Raw genomic sequence first — 18124 nt, 5'->3', positions numbered from 1 at the left:
CTTCTCTCTCTTTTTTACCTACCCCTTACTTGGACTTTGTCTTCCGGCTAATCCCACTTCTACTACCAATTACAACGTCAAAAAATAAAGGTGAATAATATGAGCAACGCTGTTCCGCTTTCGGCCATCCCCACAGTGGCAGCCCGGTTTGGTAAGCACGCTGATCCTGGGTCATTCCTGTCGCTCATCAGCATCTGGCGAGGCGATATCACCCGGCTCCAAGTCGACGCCATTGTCAACGCAGCAAACAGCACCCTGTTGGGCGGCGGCGGCGTCGACGGAGCAATCCACAAAGCCGCCGGCCCACGGCTCCTTGCAGAATGCCGGCTGCTCAACGGATGCGCGGCCGGGCAGGCCAAGATCACCGGTGGCTACGAGCTGGAGGCAAAGCACGTGATCCACACCGTTGGGCCTGTCGGAGAGCAGCGCGCCCTGCTGGCGAGCGCCTACAGGGCGTGCCTGGACGTGGCAAGGGCGAATGGCGTGCGTACGATTGCGTTCCCCTGCGTGTCGACGGGCGTGTACGGGTATCCTGCCGAGAAGGCCTGCCGGGTTGTTTTGCCCACAGTGCAGGAGTGGCTCAGCAACAACCGCGGGGCGATCGACCGCATTGTCTTTTGCATGTACAATGACAAGAGCGTCGCCGTATACGAGTCTGTGGTTGCAGAGTTCTATTTAAAATGAAAATATCGGAAGTATCGCAAGTGTCGGGAATGTCGGAAATGTGGCTTTGGCAGAGGTTTTTTCTTTGGGGGTATGGAATGGCTTTTGTTGTTTGCGCGCAATAAATATTTTTTTGAATCTTGCCAATGATAGTAATCGGTCTTCTGGTTAAAGCTGTTTTGTCTTTTTTCATTTATTTACTTTTATTTTTGTGCTGACAAAAGAATCGGCGAATGAAAGGGCCGAGAAATGCACCAGTGCCGATTCCTTTTCTTTGTGAGCTTTTTTATTTTTAGTAACTGCAGCAAGAAAAAATACCTGGGGGAAGAAAAGAATAATCCATTTTTATTTGTTTTGGTTTCGGACCGACGCTTCTTTTTTTTCCAAGAATAAAAAGTCAACGGGAGGTTTTTCTTTGCCTTTTTACATTCTATCTTCTATTTGTCCAGTTTTCGGTTTATTATTTTTCTCCTTTATTCTTATTATTTTTGTCACTTGTTGACATTTACATTTACATTTACATTTTTAAAAAGAAAGACAAAATCGCATAATTCTTATTTAACTAATTCATTTCTTTTCTTTTCTATTCGCATTCCATTTTTACTTTATTGACGACTACGGCTTTCTTCTTTCTCGCTCTATATCCCACACACGCACCCACGCATATACACACAGACGCTCTCCCCCTCTCTCTCTTTGGCAGCAAAAACGTCTCTATAGTCTGGAAACCAAAACCAGAAAACAACGCCATAACGCAATACGCAATACGCAATACGCAATACGCATACACCTTTCTTATTTAATCCCTCCCTTTATTCTTCTTTATTCTTGTTTCTTTTATCGTCATTATTACTTTTTCAGAAGTACTGGTTTTCTTTCTTCTATTTTGCGACGCCGACGCCATCGCCATCGCCGCCACAAACCTCTTCTTTTTTCTTTTCCTTGTTCTCCTTTCTTCACATTTCTTAATATCAAAACACAAAAAAATCTCTTGAATTTTATAGCCTTTTCTTTCCTTCCCTTTTCTTCTACTCTTCCTTTCTCTTCTCTTCTCTTTTTTTCCTACGTTTACTCGAAAATTTTCTAATTATTATTATCCATTTCTTTATTTCTCAATCCAATGCTTGATTCCTCGCGACTTTCCGGTAATCGAAGCTCAAACGAGGCGTCTCTCGGCTCCGCTATTCCGGTCAAAGTTGTCCGCAGCGTTCACAGCAATACGAGCGATAGGACGAGCAACAAGTCTAGTTTTCATAATAGTAGTGATACCGACCGTAGTAGCCGGAGGTACTCTGTAACGGCGCTGTATTCGATTGTTGCCGAACGCGACGAGGAAGTTTCTGATGAGCTGTCTGAAGGTAAGAACCCAAAAAAATTGATAATGCTTTTATTGCTAGGCTTATTTTATTTTATTGTTTTTGTTTGGCTTTTTTATTTTAATTGGTTTCGTTTTTCTTGTGTTTCTTGTATCTTCTCCCTCTTGTCCCTACCATCCCTCTATTGTCACTGCATTTTTTTTACTTTGACAGCTAGAAAAAAATTGGCGGTTATATTTGGGATTCCTCATGTTCAATTGTCCTTTTTTCCATGTTAAAAATTTATTTTGAGCTATTGGAACTTGTGACTATTTACTTTCAATTATTGATTGTTGAAATTCCCTTTATTTTTTATTCGACCTGACCCGACCCAACCCAACCAATTTTTTTTGGACTTTATGTGGTTGTATCTAATTGCTGTCATAGAAATTTCTTTGCAAAAGAAAACCTTTTTTATTTGGATAATCCCCCTTTCCTATTTTTATTCTATATTTACTCATTTTTTTCTTGTTGCCAAAGCAAATCCTTGTGAAAGGAAGACCGCCTGGATGGACCGGTCGGATGGGGAGATGCACACGTCTTATTGCTAATTAATTTTTTATTGTTTTGTTTGGACTTCCTCTCTCTCTCTCTTTCTTTCTCGGATGGACAGACCTGAAAATGGTGCATTTCAATTGTTTGTGTAATGATGCTTAGAGAGATGAGGAGGGAGGTGCAAGCATCTGCTGAGTTTTTTATTTGTTTTTTATTTGTCAACAACGATACATATGCGCTGTGATGTTATGCGCTGTGATGTACTGTGCTGTGTGGCAGTGATTGTCGCTTCACACATGATCGTTCACGCGCAGCCAGCCAGCCAATCTGCATGTCTGTCTGTCTGTCTATTTCTTATTTTTGTCATCAAAATGCACTGTGGCATCACCACTACAACCACCAATACCAATACACCATCATCATTAACTAAATAATGTGCAAATTGAGATTGTCGCTAATAAAAAATAACGGCATATATGCACACAATCATTCATCCGTTGACTACTTATTATATAGCCCAGCGGAAACTGCGCGAGCTCAAGGGCCACATCTCAGCACAGTCAAAGAAAAACTTCCTCCTAGAGCGCGACGTGCGGTACCTGGACAGCCGCATCGCGCTGCTCATCCAAAACCGCATGGCGGCAGACGAGGTCAAGGAGCTCTCGTCGCACCTCGAGGACATCAACCAGGGCAGCAACGACTACTACCCAGACGCCGAGCACACGCAGCTCTACGGCAACCTTTTCTTCCTCCTCCAAACCGAGCCCCGGCATATCGCCACGCTCACTCGCTTAGTGACGCTCAGCGAAATCGACACGCTCCTGCAAACAGTGATGTTTACCCTGTACGGTAACCAGTACGAGAGCCGCGAGGAGCATCTCTTGCTGACAATGTTCCAACTCGTCCTGGCAGCGCAGTTCGAGACAACACCTGAGTTCTCCAACCTGCTGCGGCAGAACACGCCAGTGTCCCGGATGATGAACACGTATACGAGCAGGGGTCCTGGGCAGGTGTATCTGAAGAATGTGATTTCGGGAGAGATCGTTCAGGTCATTGAGAACCGCGACTTGAATCTGGAGATTAACCCGCTCAAGGTGTACGAGGAGCTGCGGCAGGAGCGCATCGACCGCAATCTGCCGACCGAGGACTTCCCGCATGGCGTGACGACGGAGGAGGCCACGAGCAACCCGCTGGTGCGCGCAGCTGTGCAGCCGCGACTGGATGAGCTGACGCGGATCGCCAACCGGTTTCTGGACACGATCATCGGGCACATCGAGGACACGCCGTACGGAATCCGGTGGATCTGCAAGCAGATCCGGTCGCTGACCAAGCGGCGGTACCCAGAGGCGCCCAACTCTGCAGTATGCTCGCTGATCGGCGGGTTCTTCTTCCTGCGCTACATCAACCCGGCAATTGTCACACCGCAGGCGCACATGCTGATCGAGAACGCGCCGACGCTGCACCCGCGGCGCGTGCTGACGCTGGTGGCTAAGCTGCTGCAGAACCTGGCGAACAAGCCGACGTACGCCAAGGAGAAATACATGGAGGACCTGTCCCCGTTTGTCGAGAGCAACCGCGGGCGCATCAACAAGTTCCTCAATGAACTATGCGAGGTCAGCGATTTTTACGACAACATGGAGATGGACCAGTATGTGGCGCTGACGAAGCACAACATCTCGCTCAACATCTCGCTTAATGAGCTGTACAACACGCACGCGCTGCTGCGCCAGCACCTGCACGTGCTGGCGCCGGCGCAGGACTCGCACCTGCGCGCGCTGCTGGACGAGCTGGGCGACGCACCCGGGCTAGTACCGCGCAACCTCAACGCCACCATGGAACTGTCCTTGTTCAGCAAATGGGAGACGCCGATTCTCTCAGACCTCTCGACATTGGCCTCGGACAACGCGCTGACACAGCACGATATCATGTACGTCGAGACAAAGTCTATCCTGGTGCAGATCATTCGCAGCATGCCGCATCTCAAATACAGCCGCTACAAGCCCGAGAGCAACGCGGCGGCAAAGATGGACCTGCTCTTTGTGGCCGAGCAGGCGGCGACGTCCAAGGACTCCATGCTGGTGCGCAAGGGCATCAAGGTGCGCGAGATGCTGCTTGAGCTGGAGAAGCAGGGCGCGATCGACGCCAACGACGGGTACCGGTACCTGACGGAGGAGATCCTGCACGAGCTGGCGCACCTCGGCAGCCTGCGCGACAAGGTGGAGGAGGAGATCCGCGGGCTGACGGACGTCTACAAGACGATCTGCGACTACAACGGGTACCTGTCATCGCAGATCGAGACATACAAGGCGTACCTGGGCAACGTGCGGCTGCAGTCTGCGACGCCCAAGAACCAGCGCAAGAAGGGCGCGGTGCCGGTGGGCGTCACGGTGATGGACCCGAGGCCGCTGCAGAGCCGCAAGATGAATGTCAAGAAGGAGGACAAGCCCAGCGTCACGCTAGACTACCGGCTGGATGCGTTGGAGCGACTGGGTGTCGTTTGCAAGAGCAACATTCCGGAGAACCGCCAGGACAAGGTGTACTTTACGTTCAGCAGCCCGTCGGCCGCATCGTATGTCATCCGGCTGTTCTATAAGGGCAGGGAGAAGCCTGTGGTCAACATGGACCTGCTGCTGGAGGACCTGCTTGAGCGGAAACACAACAAGGTCGAGATTCTAGATCTCGAGTACGTGCATCTTAGTGTCATCAGGCTGCTCGAGTTTTTAGAGCGCAAGTTTAGCCGATAAAAAATAATTTTTTGTTTCTTGATTTTTTTCTTCCGACTCTCGCCTAATCCCCCTTCTTTCTTCCTCTTTTTCCTTTTCCATCTTTTAATATTTTTCTTTTTACGTTCTGTCTTTTCGTTTATTTATTGTTTCGACTTTGTGCTATCTATAAAAAAATACTCTGCCGCGCAGTAACAAGCACAGCAGCACAGCAACAAATATGTTTGCTCTGTCGCGCCGCGCACTACAGCGCGCCCTCAATACGGCGCCCAGCATCGCTCTCGCCCGCCCTCCTCTCAGCCGGCTCGCAATCGCCCGCCCATCGCCACCGCGCCGGCCCATCTCCACGTTCCACATGGACCCAACGCCGCGCGGCAAACTGCAGCCATACCTGGGCACACTCAAACTGATCTCAACAGTCTCCGGGCTCGTCGTCCTGGGCATCGGCGCCCTCTACTTGGCACTCAACCACCACCTTTCGGCAGAATACCCGATCTCCTCTGAAATAACCGACCGCCAAACACGCAAGCTTCTGCGCGGCGCTGCTTTGCGCGAACATATAGCGCCGAGCCCACACGTTGCGTATTTGTTTTTGCTGCGCGCGCTGGAGCTGATTTACGCAGAGGGCAGGTTGTCTGAGGACCACCCGGCGGTGCAGGAAATTGTCGTGCGGCTGGCGAGGGCTGCGGCGCTGATGGGCGAGCGGGACCCGGCGGAGAAGATGCTGTGGGCGCTGTGGGAGAAATGCCAGGCGCAGGAGGCCAGCGGCGGTTGTGGGAAGGAGGGTGAGGAGGCGGTGTGGTGGAGGGAGCAGACTGTGCGCGTGGCCGAGGTGCTTGGCCCGTTGGTCGTGGCCAGGGACGCACGCAAGGCCGTTGACCTGTATGGCCGCGCACTGCGTGCTGCCAAGGAGCTCGCTGAGCTGGAAGGCCTGGATGAGCTGGATGAGCCGGGTGATCTGGGCACGCATGCGGCGGAGCTGCAGAGGCGGGACAACCTGCATGTGCGCCAGGCCTCCCTGGTGGCGTCCCTTGGCGAGGCCTTTGCGCTCAGCGGAGACACGCAGTCGGCGCAGCTTCTGCTCAAAGGGCTCTTGTCCGAGATCCGCACACGCAATGACACCGCTGCGGCGGCTGCTGCTTTGACGGGGAAGGTCAAGAAAAAGGCGGATAAGTGGACGTGCCTGGATGCTGTGGTGATGCTGGATTTGGCGCAGGTTGCATTGGGCTTGGGGGAGCTCGCAGAGGCGAGGAGCTGGGCTTCGGACTCGCTGCGCGTGGCACGCAAGGACGAGGGCGTCCGGGCGTGCGACAATTGCCAGGCGCATCTGATCCACCTTCTTGGCCAAATCGCAATGAAGAATGGCGACGAGCAGGACGCCCTGACCATGTACCGGCTGGCGCTGGAGTTTGCAAGGAAAACGCAGACGGGTAATATAGAATCGATAAAGTCTGATATTGAGAAACTAGAGCAATAAAAGCATTATTTTAGCCGAATATTTGCTCGCTGTCGATCCGGAAACTCGCAGCCATCTGCTTGAACACTGCCCACGCATCCTTTGCACAGCCCGTATCACCACTGTCGCACATGCTGCTGCTGCTTTCGGGGTGCACTGCCTCGGGCACGTTGAACGTGATCAGCACATCGCACTCATGCTTTGGCACTCTCATCAGGGCCATCATCACCCGCACAACATTGAACACACCCTTCCTTCCTTCATCAAACTTTGCCAACTCCTGCACATCCTCCAGCAAATAAACACTCTCCACGCAACCCATGTCCTTCGCTTCCAACTCGTGAATCTCCCGCTGTTTCTGTGTGGGATCCGGGGCTTTGTTTGGCTCGTTTATTTCATTGACTTGTGCGAAATGATACCGAAGGGCTTCGTGCTTCTCGTAAGGCGCGGATTCGAGGATTTCAACTATGAGGTTTTGGTCTGTTGGCTGCTGGTCTGCGAACACTTCTTGGTGGTCGGGGACTGTGCGGAATTGGCTGACGTCTATAAAAGTAGACGGAACCAGCATGGACATGTTGCCTCCGAATAGCTCTCTCCTTGTTAAACTCATTTGTATGAATTTTTTTGAAAAAGTAAAAAGCAAAAAAGCAAAATGGATGAACGTGTGTGTGTTGTATTGGGTTATTCTTTTTTAAATAAAAGAATTTGTTGCCTATTTTTTGATATATATACTATATTTTATTATTATAATGGATATAGGAATGTCACGTGTATTTATGCGCATTGCGTTTTATTTTTTTTATTTTCTGTCGCTCACCAAAAAAAAAAAAAAAAAAAAGAAAGAGTGCAAAACGCATGTGATGTAATAGATTCTTTTTCTTTTTCTTTTCCCCTTATTTTTCTTCTACGTCAATCTCAATTTCTCACCTCATTTTATTATTAAGTCGTTTTTTGTTGTTTTTTGTATTAATTTCTATTATAAAACTATGACTCGCTTTTTCATTTGGAATTGTCAGCTTCCGCGAATTCCCAGTGCCTGGAGAGAACGTCTGCGCGATTTCGGCACATACGCCTCTGGAGCACTCGTACGTAACCCCAAATCCCAAAAAAGGGGAGGGGAGAAAAATGAGAAGAAAGCAGATTGCTCAATTCAATTTGAATTTTATTTAAAAAAAACATAAACCAACTTTTTTTTTCTTTTTTTTTACATTAAACTAAACCTTTTCTTTAATTTTTCTCTTTGGTTTGTAGTTTACTATCGGTTGGTGGTTCTTTATCGACGGGCTAATACTTTCTCGCGCAGAGTCCTCCAGCGTAACCTTTGGGTTCGAGGACTGGATCCCTGGTATTCTGTGCACATTGGGTATGATAGTAACCAACTCCATTGACCTCTCCCTCCTGCGCGACGACAGTTTCGGCTACGGTGGTGGTAGTTCATTGGCGGGCAAGGCCAAGTTGACCTTGTTTATCGGAATTGCACTTTTGGCCGGTGGTGTCGCTGGGTCATTGACGATTTTGGTTATAAAGTATATTGTTCCACAGGTGGATTCCGCAACTATGTATGTGGGGGCTACCGGTGTTTTACAGGCTTTTGGTGTATTGTTGGCGTCTGTGGTACTGTGGTTTGTGCATAATTCGGAGTATGATAGTCAGTATAATTTTGTGCTGAATTGATTTAGGAATCAATAAAGGTGGCTTTTTCTTTCTTTATGTTATTTTATTTTTAATATATTGTGAACCGTTTTTTGAAGTGTGAAATTGAAAGCATTCAAGTGATACAGTGTGGCAAAAAAGAATTGAATATGGCGTGTTATTGCGCAATGATATTTTGATTGTGTTCATACCCAGCAAGTATAAAAATAACTTTAACTTTTGGACACAAACTCCAGACAATATTTTTATTTAAATATCCAGTGCAAATAATATAGACATATACAATGCTGCAGTGTTTTAATTGACTTTCGACACTTGCTTTAATATTTTTTTTCAGGATTCATTTTGGGGGCACTAAAACGGTATATGGTTGATTTTGTTATGAATGGTACTATTGATTATTTATTATTAATATGATTAAAGCTAAAACTGAATACCCTGTTTCTTCTCGATTTCTGGTCTGTCGGCTTGGTATTTATACCATTTCAAGACAAGTGAGCGTGGACGTGGTTTTGGTTGTAAACACCAACGTGAGAAGGCGACATACAGTATAAACAGCCTTTGATCCCAATCCGCATTCAATAAGAATCATTGACATCAATGGTCAATTCTGCTGCGCAACAGGCACCTCATACAAAATAAGGTCTATGTCGTTTTTCTCACATTCAATTATATTCATTGATTTATCCAAGGGTTGTTTTAAATTAGTCACCCTTTTAATTATATACTTGTATCCTTCCGTTGGTTTATGTTTCTTGCTTATCATTTTTATTACATATTTAATTGACCTATCCAAGCGACAATTGGATTTACTTTGTACGGTCCAATATTGTGCATAGAAGTGTACGCTTCGTAGTACATGATGTTTATTTTGGTTTTTACTATGTACTGTAGACCCATTGTTCAAAAAAAGTTTTATATGTTAGCTAGTGCATTAGTAATATGTTTCAAAGTATAAATAAATAAATGAACGAGGGGGTTTGGAAATAGAGAAAGTAAAAAAGGGTGAATAGAGCGATGTTTTTAATCAATAGCAAAAGAAAAATATATTAAAAGAGAGAAAAACAAAGTCGTCTTTGACTTTGTTCTGATTTGAGGATAACACTAGTCGTATAGTGTTAAAGGTGTTGTGATTTGAGTGGAGCATTAGTCGCCTAGTGAGTGTTAAAAGTATGTTTGGGTTTTGTTATAATTTTTATTATTAAGGGAAGCAAAAGTAGAACTGGAGCCAGTCTCATCTTATATATGTATCCCGTTGCCTTTGTTGTGCACCTCGCCAATTCTGCTCTCCGTTGGCGAGAACTGGTTCTTCTGCGAGCAGACTGGTATCTCGGCAAGTCAATGTTGTGGTTTTCGTGTGTGTGCACTCATGCATGTGCATTGCAAAATGGAGAGCATATCTGGCCATCATTATTATGCCTCCCTAATTTACGCCTGCATAATCCAATTAGTACCCTATCAATCAGTATGCGGACGGAGACTCATTTCACGATTCTCAACCTCGACGTCCACTTCCATATCCTCGGGCTGCACAACAATCTTTTGTTTCTATAAAGCAGCTTTATAAGCGGCCTATTTGTTTTTTTGAATAGCGCATGTGCATTCTTTTAATAAAAATTTTAATTAAAAAAACAGGTGTTTTTGCACTTCAACAAATAATCAACTAGAATAGAGAGTAAATACTAGAGTTTTTTCAAATACAATTTATTGTACTTAATTTTACATGTTATAATCTTAAATACCATTAACATTTACTCTGCCAGTCGGATACAAAGATGACTTGTGTAGCTCAATGCAGCGCCCGCTTCCAGAGTTGCTGATTGACAAGTGGTTGGACGATATGCGGCTCCAGACATCGCCATCTATCGGCAGACACTTGGAATGTGGCGCTGCGGCATGGCCAGTATCCGACGACTTTGCCTGGCTGACCAAAATTACCTACATAAAAAATGAAAGAAAAATAATAATTAATTGCAAGCAACAATAGAAATTCAGAACAAAGCCTTGTAATGACTCTGATATACAGCCCGAAAGTTACAAATATAATAATTAAATATAATACTTGCCGCTATCTGGTGTTTGGCAGCGATCTGTGATAATGTGCGCGCAACCTCTGCCTGCAATGTTTGCCGCCGCGAGAGGTTCTCTGGAAATGACGCCAAAAACGGCCAGCTCACGGTGTTGACGACCAGCAATCCGACCTACATAATAAAAATTTAATAAAAACACATGGTCTGTAAAATACCTTTGAGCACAAAATAATTTTTTTTTTAAATTTTTTTGGAAACCTTCACCCGATACGCAGCGGCTTACATTAGAGAGCTCACGGCAAACATCATCAAACGACTCTAGCAACGCAACCAGTTCATGCGCCTCGTACACGCGGAAAACACCAATCCCATCGAGCAGCATGCCTGGCTCAGGCAGCTGCAGTTGTAAATCGTTTTTGCGCGCCGCTACCAGCTGCTCCCGCAACCCTGTTGCCGCCCGCTCTGCACCCACGTGGTAAAATGACCCCGTTGTGTCCACATACACCGCCCGCATCCCCGCACCACCCAACGACTCAGGCAGCTGCACAGCCACGCACAGCCACAGACACAGCTCGGTCTGGCCACTCCCTGGCTGGCCCACAACCTCATTTACACTGCCGCCACCAAGCGCAATGCCCTTGCCGCCAAGCAGCGAATCGAGCCCACACAACTGCGTCAAAAAGCTCCTTTGTCTGCGCGTATTCTGTCCGAGCGCCCACGCCGACACCGCCACCGGCTGCTTGCGCGCAAGATCGGCAACCGCTTGCACCTCGGCCTCTGAGAGAAACTGCAGCAGGTCCTCTGCCCCCCGCCCTTCATCAAAATCGGCGGCGGCCAGGTACCCGTTCTGCACGAGCAGAGTCTTTAAATGAGCAGGAAGATTCAGCGAGAGCACTGGGCGCGACATGCTAATTCAAATAAAATAATAAAAAATAAATTGAAGTTAGGAGAGAGGCCGTATTTTTTAGGTTTGTTTGTTTGAATACAACCACCACACTCCACAGCAGCCACAGCCGTTTTTATTTGCACCAGCTAAAAAAATTGCTCGGGTTTTAACAAAACTCCAAAAAAGCCGAATGCGGGGGTCGAACCCGCAGCCTTAAGATTAAGAGTCTTACGCTCTACCGATTGAGCTAACCCGGCCAAGGTCATTTTTAAGACTATTTAGTGAACTAATCGCTCACTTTTTCTGTTAAATGTGTTAGTAATTTATGCATCTCATTCGGGAGCCAGCAAGCACAGGGATTGGCAGCAAAAAACATTGTTTAAAAAGAAACAAAATAACAGGCTATTTTCTAACACCCGTCTCCAAATTCTTTGGCAGTGTGTGCTCTGCCATTTTGAATGATCAATCAAAGTAGCAGTGCCCAGATGAGCAAATAATGCTGAGCAAAAGAAAAGCCCAGAACATGAGTCTATTTTTCTTTATTTTGCCATTTTGCCATTTTGTCACTGCTCATGTGCACATGTGCCTTGTCAGACCATTTTGTTTATTTATTTGTCATATATTTTTATCTTGTAATTTTACTTTAATACCACTAAACACTGATGCCAACGAGAGTCTGGTTAAAATATTTACTGTGCCAAATCGACCTACAATGATTTATGCAAATTAGGCAGTGGACAAGTTAATTGCCTTGATACACCAGAAGTAATTGTATATTCAGGCCCGTTATTTGATGGCTCATCAATAATACAAAAAACCCAACAATGTTCAATTGCTTTTGCATCTGATAAAGGGGGTAGTCGAGTATATTATTTAATTAATTTCAAAAGCAAACGCAAGGGGAAGAAGGAATCACAGGAATATTTGTTGTGATTTCATGCCTTAAATAACCAAATCTGTAAACAATCAAATACAGCTGAAATTGGTAATAATCGCGCATGTCATATGCAGAGTACAAACAACCTTTAGGTTTTGTCGGTGTATCTAGTTACAAACTGTGAGAGGCAACTTTTTTGCTTGTAATTTGGGAACTTGTAGAACCTCAGCTCATATATGCTACTGTTGCTATTGTGTGGATGTAAGTTGCCCTTTTTAATCATCCTCAAATAAAATATCTTAATGCATGGAGCTGTGTGCTCATATAGCCCTATAAATTGAGCTATTTTATTCGAGACATATCAAAATGGCATTGTATGTCCACAAAATGGTACCAGTAGTATATATATGCTATTAACATGTGAATTGAATAGCTAGACAGATTTTATATTATCTAAAAACTAGGAAAAGAGAAGAAAGATAACATAAATGTTTTTGTTTTGCCCCTTTTATAACTGTGAGTCTTAGTGCCCACAAAGAAAAGGGCAACTGATGGGTGTTGGGCTACAAAGGAAATGTGTGCCTAACAATGTCTGTGGCCATACTCTATACATGCATTGCCATATTTTGGGGGGTTTTATAAAGAAAAAATGAATCCGAAGGAAGAACAATGGATATGTATTATAATAATGCTAATGATATTGATAATAAACAGGTGGATAATACATGGCCAAGCTAATTTGAAATTCACCGACATGTCAGCGGTATTGTAGGTATTAATATGTGTGCCTGTATAACAGTATCCAAAAGCAAGCAACATGCTCACTCAGTCAGCCAGTAGGGTGTATGCACCATCAAAGGAAACGTGTGCATGTTTAAATTGTTTCTTATTTTTATTATTAGTCTATTAACACGCATATCAATACATAACTCCCACACTTAAAGACATACTAGCAATATAATTTAATATTGGCATGCATTGCTGTTTTGGCAGACCTGTACGTATGATAATGAGCAATCCCAATGCTCGCCCCCCTATTTATCTCTTTGTTTAAATGTGCGCCAAGGCACGCATTTTAACAAAGCCTTCAGTGTACCTTTTTACTGGATTCTTGAAGACCTTCATGCCAGTGTTATTGATGCAGTCAACTGGGTGTCCTTGCAGCCGCTTCCAATTCCAAATATAAGAATGACACAAGTGCAGAAAAACAACACTACATGCTGACATTTGCACCAAAATCGATAACCATTACATTGAATATAGATATACAGCAAAAAAAGGGTGCCCACAAAAAACAAGTAAAGAAGGCAGTCTTGCATCTTGGCCTTTATGGATATCTTTGTCATCTTGACGCATTATGAGAATATACAATCCAAACAATGAAACTAAAAATGAAAGAAAAAAATAGAAACGAAACAAAATAATGTAGACAGCATTTCAAAATAAGGCAAAAAAATTAGATAATCTAGAAACCGCTTTCTTTTTTATTTCCTCCTCATTTATTATATTAGTACACTGTATATTTTGTCATTGTAACTTTAGTTTTTTATTCATAATTGTGATTACACTCAATCCAACTTTTACAATCCAGTATCGATAGCCATGCAATCATCGTTGGACCCACATAAAAACAAAAAATTGATCATGATGGTGCTGCGTGTCAGTTTTACGGGCTGACAACAGCCATGGGTGCTTTGTACACCATTGAAGCCACTTTAGGGGAGATCTTGCCGAGCCGAGCCTTGTTAAGGGTCTAACCTCGTTTGCTCGGGGTTTAATTTTGGGCCTACTTCTTATAGATACAGTAATAGTTTAAAAAACCTTGACTAATAGGAAATATTTATTTTACAAAGCACTCGTCCATTCCACTTTTGCAGCTACAGTATACCTTGTTTTCATTAATGACCTGATTACACAACTTGTTATTACCAATCGTTATACCTTTTATTTGACAAAGCCAGCGCTATATGTATTTGGTTTTGCGGGCGCCACTACAGCACTATACATAGCAGCAACTCTGTTTTGCGGTACACATTAATTTTATACCTCAAAATAATGCTGACGGATCGAATATGAACTAGGTAGCCAAAGCACCAGAAAATCCGGCATAAATAAAACCAGCACTGCAGACAGCACGTTCTCAATATTGGCCAATTTGTTCATAACATTACACGAAGATATTAATTGCTAAAAAGACAACAACAGGCCAGGTTGTGTTTTTTTCTTGCTTAATATACAAGCTGTGGACGTTTTATAGTATTTTATGTCATCCTATTTCATTTTATTCTCATCATGATTATAAACATATCATTATTGTACAATTTGTAAAACTCTTGAGCACATACCCATATTGTCAATAATCCACACATCATTGTCATGTATAACCGAGGTAGCCATGTATGATACTGGGTGTCTTGCCATTGCCAAAACGCATTGCTTCTGTTTGGTATTTCGCGTATGTCACATTGCATACCAATGCAACTTGTTTGCATCAAGCAGCGCTCACTTTGACAAGTGTCTGTGTAAAAAAAAACAAAAATGAACAAATACATGTGGTATCAATTAGTTTTTGTGGACAGAGTAGCCAAATGGGCAAACGTTTTAAATACTTTCTTTAGCAGGCAACTCTTGATTTCAATGGTTTGTTAAACACAGCGCAAATAGCCATCTCGAAAATTTTCGGTTTGAAAAATTATTAGTGATTCAGCCCAATCAAGTTTTGAAAAAGCAACAAAACCCACATTTTTTTCTCCGTTCATTTTCTTTTCTTCTTTTCTTCTTCTGCCTGGCTGTTTTCAATCAGCTTTAATTTCTCATTCACAAATCAGGACAAATTCAACACAAAATGCCTGACATTCCACCACCATCAGAAGCAGCAGCAGACCAGAAGCCACAGCTAGGATCCATGCGCGGAGGAAGCTCGCTCCGTGGGCGCGGGCGAGGTCGTGGTGGTGGCCTGCCCTCGGCCAGCGGGTCGATCCCCAACGAGCGACTGCACTCCATACGCGAGCGCACAACAGCAGCAGCGGGAGTGCCCGGAGCCTCAGTGTCAGGAAGAGGCAAGATGGTATTCACGCCTAACGTGCCAGCCAGAAGGAACAAAAAAGAGCCCTCAGCCCTGCTTCTAGCCAAGCCTGTCGTCGAGGTGAAAAGAGAGCAGCGCGGGGACATGTACATGGATCGCGGGAGAGGAGGGGGCAGGGGAAGAGGCAGGGGCAGGGGTAGGGTCGAGCTCATACAGGCAATCACTGGGCCGTTTGCCCAGGGTCCAGCGTCATTGTCTAGCGGCGGATCCTCTAGGCGCGGTATGGGCGGCGGCGGCGGCGGCAGCGGCAGCGCACTGTTGCCGCCTGGCGTGTCTGGTGTCGATATGACGTCGGCAGCCGGCGCCAAGCCAGAGTCTGGGTTTGGCGTCGATGACTCGAGGGGCGGCAACTCGGACTCGCAGGTCGTCATGGTGACGGATCACAACGACGCGACGGCAGTAGATGCCCTGGAGGTGCAGACAGAGGAGATGGCCATCAGCGCGGCGGAAGAAATGGGCAGGTTGAAGCTGGACTTTGGTGCTGCCTCCTTTTTCACAGCACAGGCCAAGGCTGAGAATGGCGATTGCAGTGGCGAGCTGGCAGAGGGTCTGGAAGACAAGATGATGGTGTTCCAGGTTCCCGAGCTTCCCATTTTTGAGCTGGCTCCTGAAGTCTTGCAGCGGCGGCTCACTGCCAAGCAGCGCAAGATTGCAAGGGCAGCGGGGCGGTCGGCAGAGGCCAAGCCCTCGGTTGTCGACCTCGATGCCGACGTCAAGCCTGACATTGCTAAGCTCGAGTTGGGCGTGGACATTAAGCCCGACTTGTCCAAGCTGGACATCAGCGACGACACACCCGACGCTGACGACAATGGTGAGCTGGATGAAGGCGAAGCCAATGGTGATTTGGCCGACGGGCGCATCGGCACGTTGGTTGTGCTAAAGTCGGGCGCTGTCAGAATGAAGATCGGCGATATCTTGCTTGACGTCTCGCGAGGCGCCAACTGCCAGTTCATGCGCGGGCTGTTTGCGCTGGATACGAGCGCCACCCACACTGCCTTTATGCTGGGCAATGTTGACCAGCAGTTCATGTGCACGCCCGACCTTGACAGCATAATTTAGTATAGTCTAAATTTCAATTCCAAATTACAAGTGTAAATACATGTATTAAACGATGAGTGCAGACTTGCGATGATGAATTTGATGATGCCTTTAATTGTAACCACATAATATTATATATTTTCTCTCTACTCATTCTCGACGTAGCTGACAGGCAGCCGGCCCTCGCGACCGCCAAGCGCGCCCTGAAGCCACCCCTCGCCAATGTCCCTCGATACCACGCGGATGCGGTCACCAGCATTGAACGACAGCTCATCAGTGTCGCGGCCTGCAAAATCATACAGCGCAACCACATGCTCGGCGCTGCTCGCTGTAGCTGGGACTAGACTCAAGTTATTCGGACCAGCACTGGGCGAGTGGTTTTGGGCGAGTATCGGTGGCGGCATCAGCGCTCGCCCGGCAGGAACAGTCTGCGGTGTCGGCCGGTACGCGCTCATGTCGATATATGATGTGGGCACCAGGCCCTGCTGCCCGCTGCCGAGCACAACTTCTGTCCACCCGCTGCCGTCGCTGTCGGCCTCTGTCACACGCACTCGGTCGCCCGCACACACCGTCAATGTCGTCGAGTTGTCGCCCTCAAAGCCATAGAGCATTGGGACGAGCGCGCTATCAGTATTACTTGTTGTGGGCACCAGGGCGGCCATGCCTGTGGTTCTATTGACTGTGCTGCTGCGAGATACGGGCCCGCTGCCCATGCCGCTGCCGCTGCCGTTGCCGTTGCCGCTGCCGCTGCCGTTGCCGTTGCCGTTGCCGTTGCCGTTGCCGCTGCCGTTGCCGCTGCCGCTACCGTTGCCGCTGTCGGCCAGCAGCGATATCGACGCACGTGGCATGGCTGCAGCGCCGTACGATAGCGAGTTTCGCGGGCCCAGCGACATCTGCGAGGCGCTGTTACTGGCCGTGCTGGGCCCTGCCGACGAAGCGTTGAAGAGCATCCCCAAATGATTTTGGGGTTGGGTTTGGTTTTGGGCCTGTGGTTGCGATTGCGATTGCGATTGGATTTGGCGTGGCGGCAGGCTTGGCAGGTTCGGCTGTGCGGCTCCCAGTGCCATTGCTGCGTTTGCATCGGTCGATGGCCTTGACCCGTCAGACGATGCTGTCGAATGCGACCGCTGCCGCTCGCCCTTGCCCTTCTTAGTGCCGCGCCTTGTGCCAAACATCCCCAAGAACCCGCTCTTGGCCTCGGGGTCGCGGCCCGGGCAGTTCGGCTGGACCTTGATCTGGCACTTGGCATGGCACGTGTACTCGCACTGCGCGCACTTGCCGGCCTTACGGTTAAGCCCGCCAATGGACTCGCCGCAGTAGTCGCATATCTTGGATATGGCCACGGTGAACGCCTTGAACTCATGCGGGCTGCCGCTGTCAATGTGGCCCAGCTGCTGCTCGACGGCCATGCGCAGCGCCTGGTGCTGCACAACCTGGAGCTCAGCCAGTGTGGCCTCTCTCTCGGCGTCCGTCGCCTTTTCCAGCTCGCGCTCGCTGCCCTTGCCGCCGGCCAGCGCGCGCTGCCGGGCTTGCTCAGCATCCCGGCCCTTCTCTTGCGCCTCTTGCTCGGCACGCGCGCTCTCGCGCTGCGCCTGCAGAGACATGTTGCGCAGCACCACTTGGCTCTCGCCGTCAAGCACCATGCCGTCGCTCTCGCCGCTGGCCACATCGACGACAACGCGGAAGTCCGGCGGCTCCTCCCAGCTGCTGGCGCCGGCCTCAACGCGCCGGCGAACAAACTGCGCCGAGTCAACGTCGGGCGCAATGCGGCCAACAATGTGCGCTGCGCGCTGCGTGCCAGCGACCATCTCGCTGCCAGCGGCCTCTTGCATATCGAGCATCTGCGCGACCAGGCGCTTGACA

General features: G+C 47.4%; 6 protein-coding genes and 1 non-coding gene across 7 annotated transcripts; 4 read left to right on the top strand and 3 right to left on the bottom strand.

The window, feature by feature from the left end:
- Positions 1–99: 99 nt before the first annotated feature.
- Positions 100–5257, top strand: BX661DRAFT_200767 (Rho GTPase activation protein; the record flags this gene model as incomplete). Its single annotated transcript, XM_051538449.1, has 3 exons — positions 100–668; positions 1819–2021; positions 3030–5257. 3 exons carry the CDS (start codon positions 100–102, stop codon positions 5255–5257), a joined length of 3000 nt encoding a protein of 999 aa, XP_051388961.1.
- Positions 5258–5456: 199 nt separating this feature from the next.
- Positions 5457–6713, top strand: BX661DRAFT_173411 (uncharacterized protein; the record flags this gene model as incomplete). The annotated part of the gene is made up of 1 exon (XM_051533867.1): positions 5457–6713. The coding sequence occupies one exon, from the start codon at positions 5457–5459 to the stop codon at positions 6711–6713; it is 1257 nt and encodes a 418-aa protein (XP_051388960.1).
- Positions 6714–6723: 10 nt separating this feature from the next.
- BX661DRAFT_200765 (uncharacterized protein) lies at positions 6724–7266 on the bottom strand (the record flags this gene model as incomplete). The annotated part of the gene is made up of 1 exon (XM_051538448.1): positions 6724–7266. The coding sequence occupies one exon, from the start codon at positions 7264–7266 to the stop codon at positions 6724–6726; it is 543 nt and encodes a 180-aa protein (XP_051388959.1).
- A 323-nt stretch (positions 7267–7589) lies between these two features.
- Positions 7590–8450, top strand: BX661DRAFT_165796 (uncharacterized protein). Its single transcript, XM_051533352.1, has 2 exons — positions 7590–7777; positions 7944–8450. The coding sequence occupies exons 1-2, from the start codon at positions 7679–7681 to the stop codon at positions 8364–8366; spliced, it is 522 nt and encodes a 173-aa protein (XP_051388958.1). The 5' UTR covers positions 7590–7678; the 3' UTR covers positions 8367–8450.
- A 1811-nt stretch (positions 8451–10261) lies between these two features.
- BX661DRAFT_188543 (Rad51-domain-containing protein) lies at positions 10262–11364 on the bottom strand. Its single transcript, XM_051537434.1, has 2 exons — positions 10659–11364; positions 10262–10546 (listed from the first exon to the last, which is right to left on the bottom strand). The coding sequence occupies exons 1-2, from the start codon at positions 11280–11282 to the stop codon at positions 10337–10339; spliced, it is 834 nt and encodes a 277-aa protein (XP_051388957.1). The 5' UTR covers positions 11283–11364; the 3' UTR covers positions 10262–10336.
- An 81-nt stretch (positions 11365–11445) lies between these two features.
- BX661DRAFT_t122 lies at positions 11446–11518 on the bottom strand. Its single transcript has one exon. It is a non-coding gene; the product is annotated as a tRNA-Lys (tRNA).
- A 3465-nt stretch (positions 11519–14983) lies between these two features.
- On the top strand, positions 14984–16282 carry BX661DRAFT_173408 (RNA polymerase III RPC4-domain-containing protein; the record flags this gene model as incomplete). Its single annotated transcript, XM_051533866.1, has 2 exons — positions 14984–15283; positions 15380–16282. The coding sequence occupies 2 exons, from the start codon at positions 14984–14986 to the stop codon at positions 16280–16282; spliced, it is 1203 nt and encodes a 400-aa protein (XP_051388956.1).
- Positions 16283–18124: the final 1842 nt, after the last annotated feature.

This window comes from Kickxella alabastrina (genome assembly GCF_025024165.1).
Source record: "Kickxella alabastrina strain RSA 675 chromosome Unknown BX661scaffold_31, whole genome shotgun sequence".
NCBI lineage: Eukaryota > Fungi > Kickxellomycota > Kickxellomycetes > Kickxellales > Kickxellaceae > Kickxella > Kickxella alabastrina.
The sequence above is the reverse complement of the archived record's forward strand: the minus strand, read 5'-3'. Positions and strand labels throughout refer to the sequence as shown.

What these genes read in the sequence shown, in the direction of transcription:
- BX661DRAFT_165796 (XM_051533352.1), top strand. Translation starts at nt 7,679, where the DNA reads ATGACTCGCTTTTTCATTTGGAATTGTCAGCTTCCGCGAATTCCCAGT. An exon ending in CATACGCCTCTGGAGCACTC is followed by an intron (nt 7,778 to 7,943) that starts GTACGTAACCCC and finishes TTTGGTTTGTAG; the next exon opens with TTTACTATCGGTTGGTGGTT.
- BX661DRAFT_188543 (XM_051537434.1), bottom strand. Translation starts at nt 11,282, where the DNA reads ATGTCGCGCCCAGTGCTCTCGCTGAATCTTCCTGCTCATTTAAAGACT. An exon ending in TTTGCCGTGAGCTCTCTAAT is followed by an intron (nt 10,547 to 10,658) that starts GTAAGCCGCTGC and finishes TTTATTATGTAG; the next exon opens with GTCGGATTGCTGGTCGTCAA.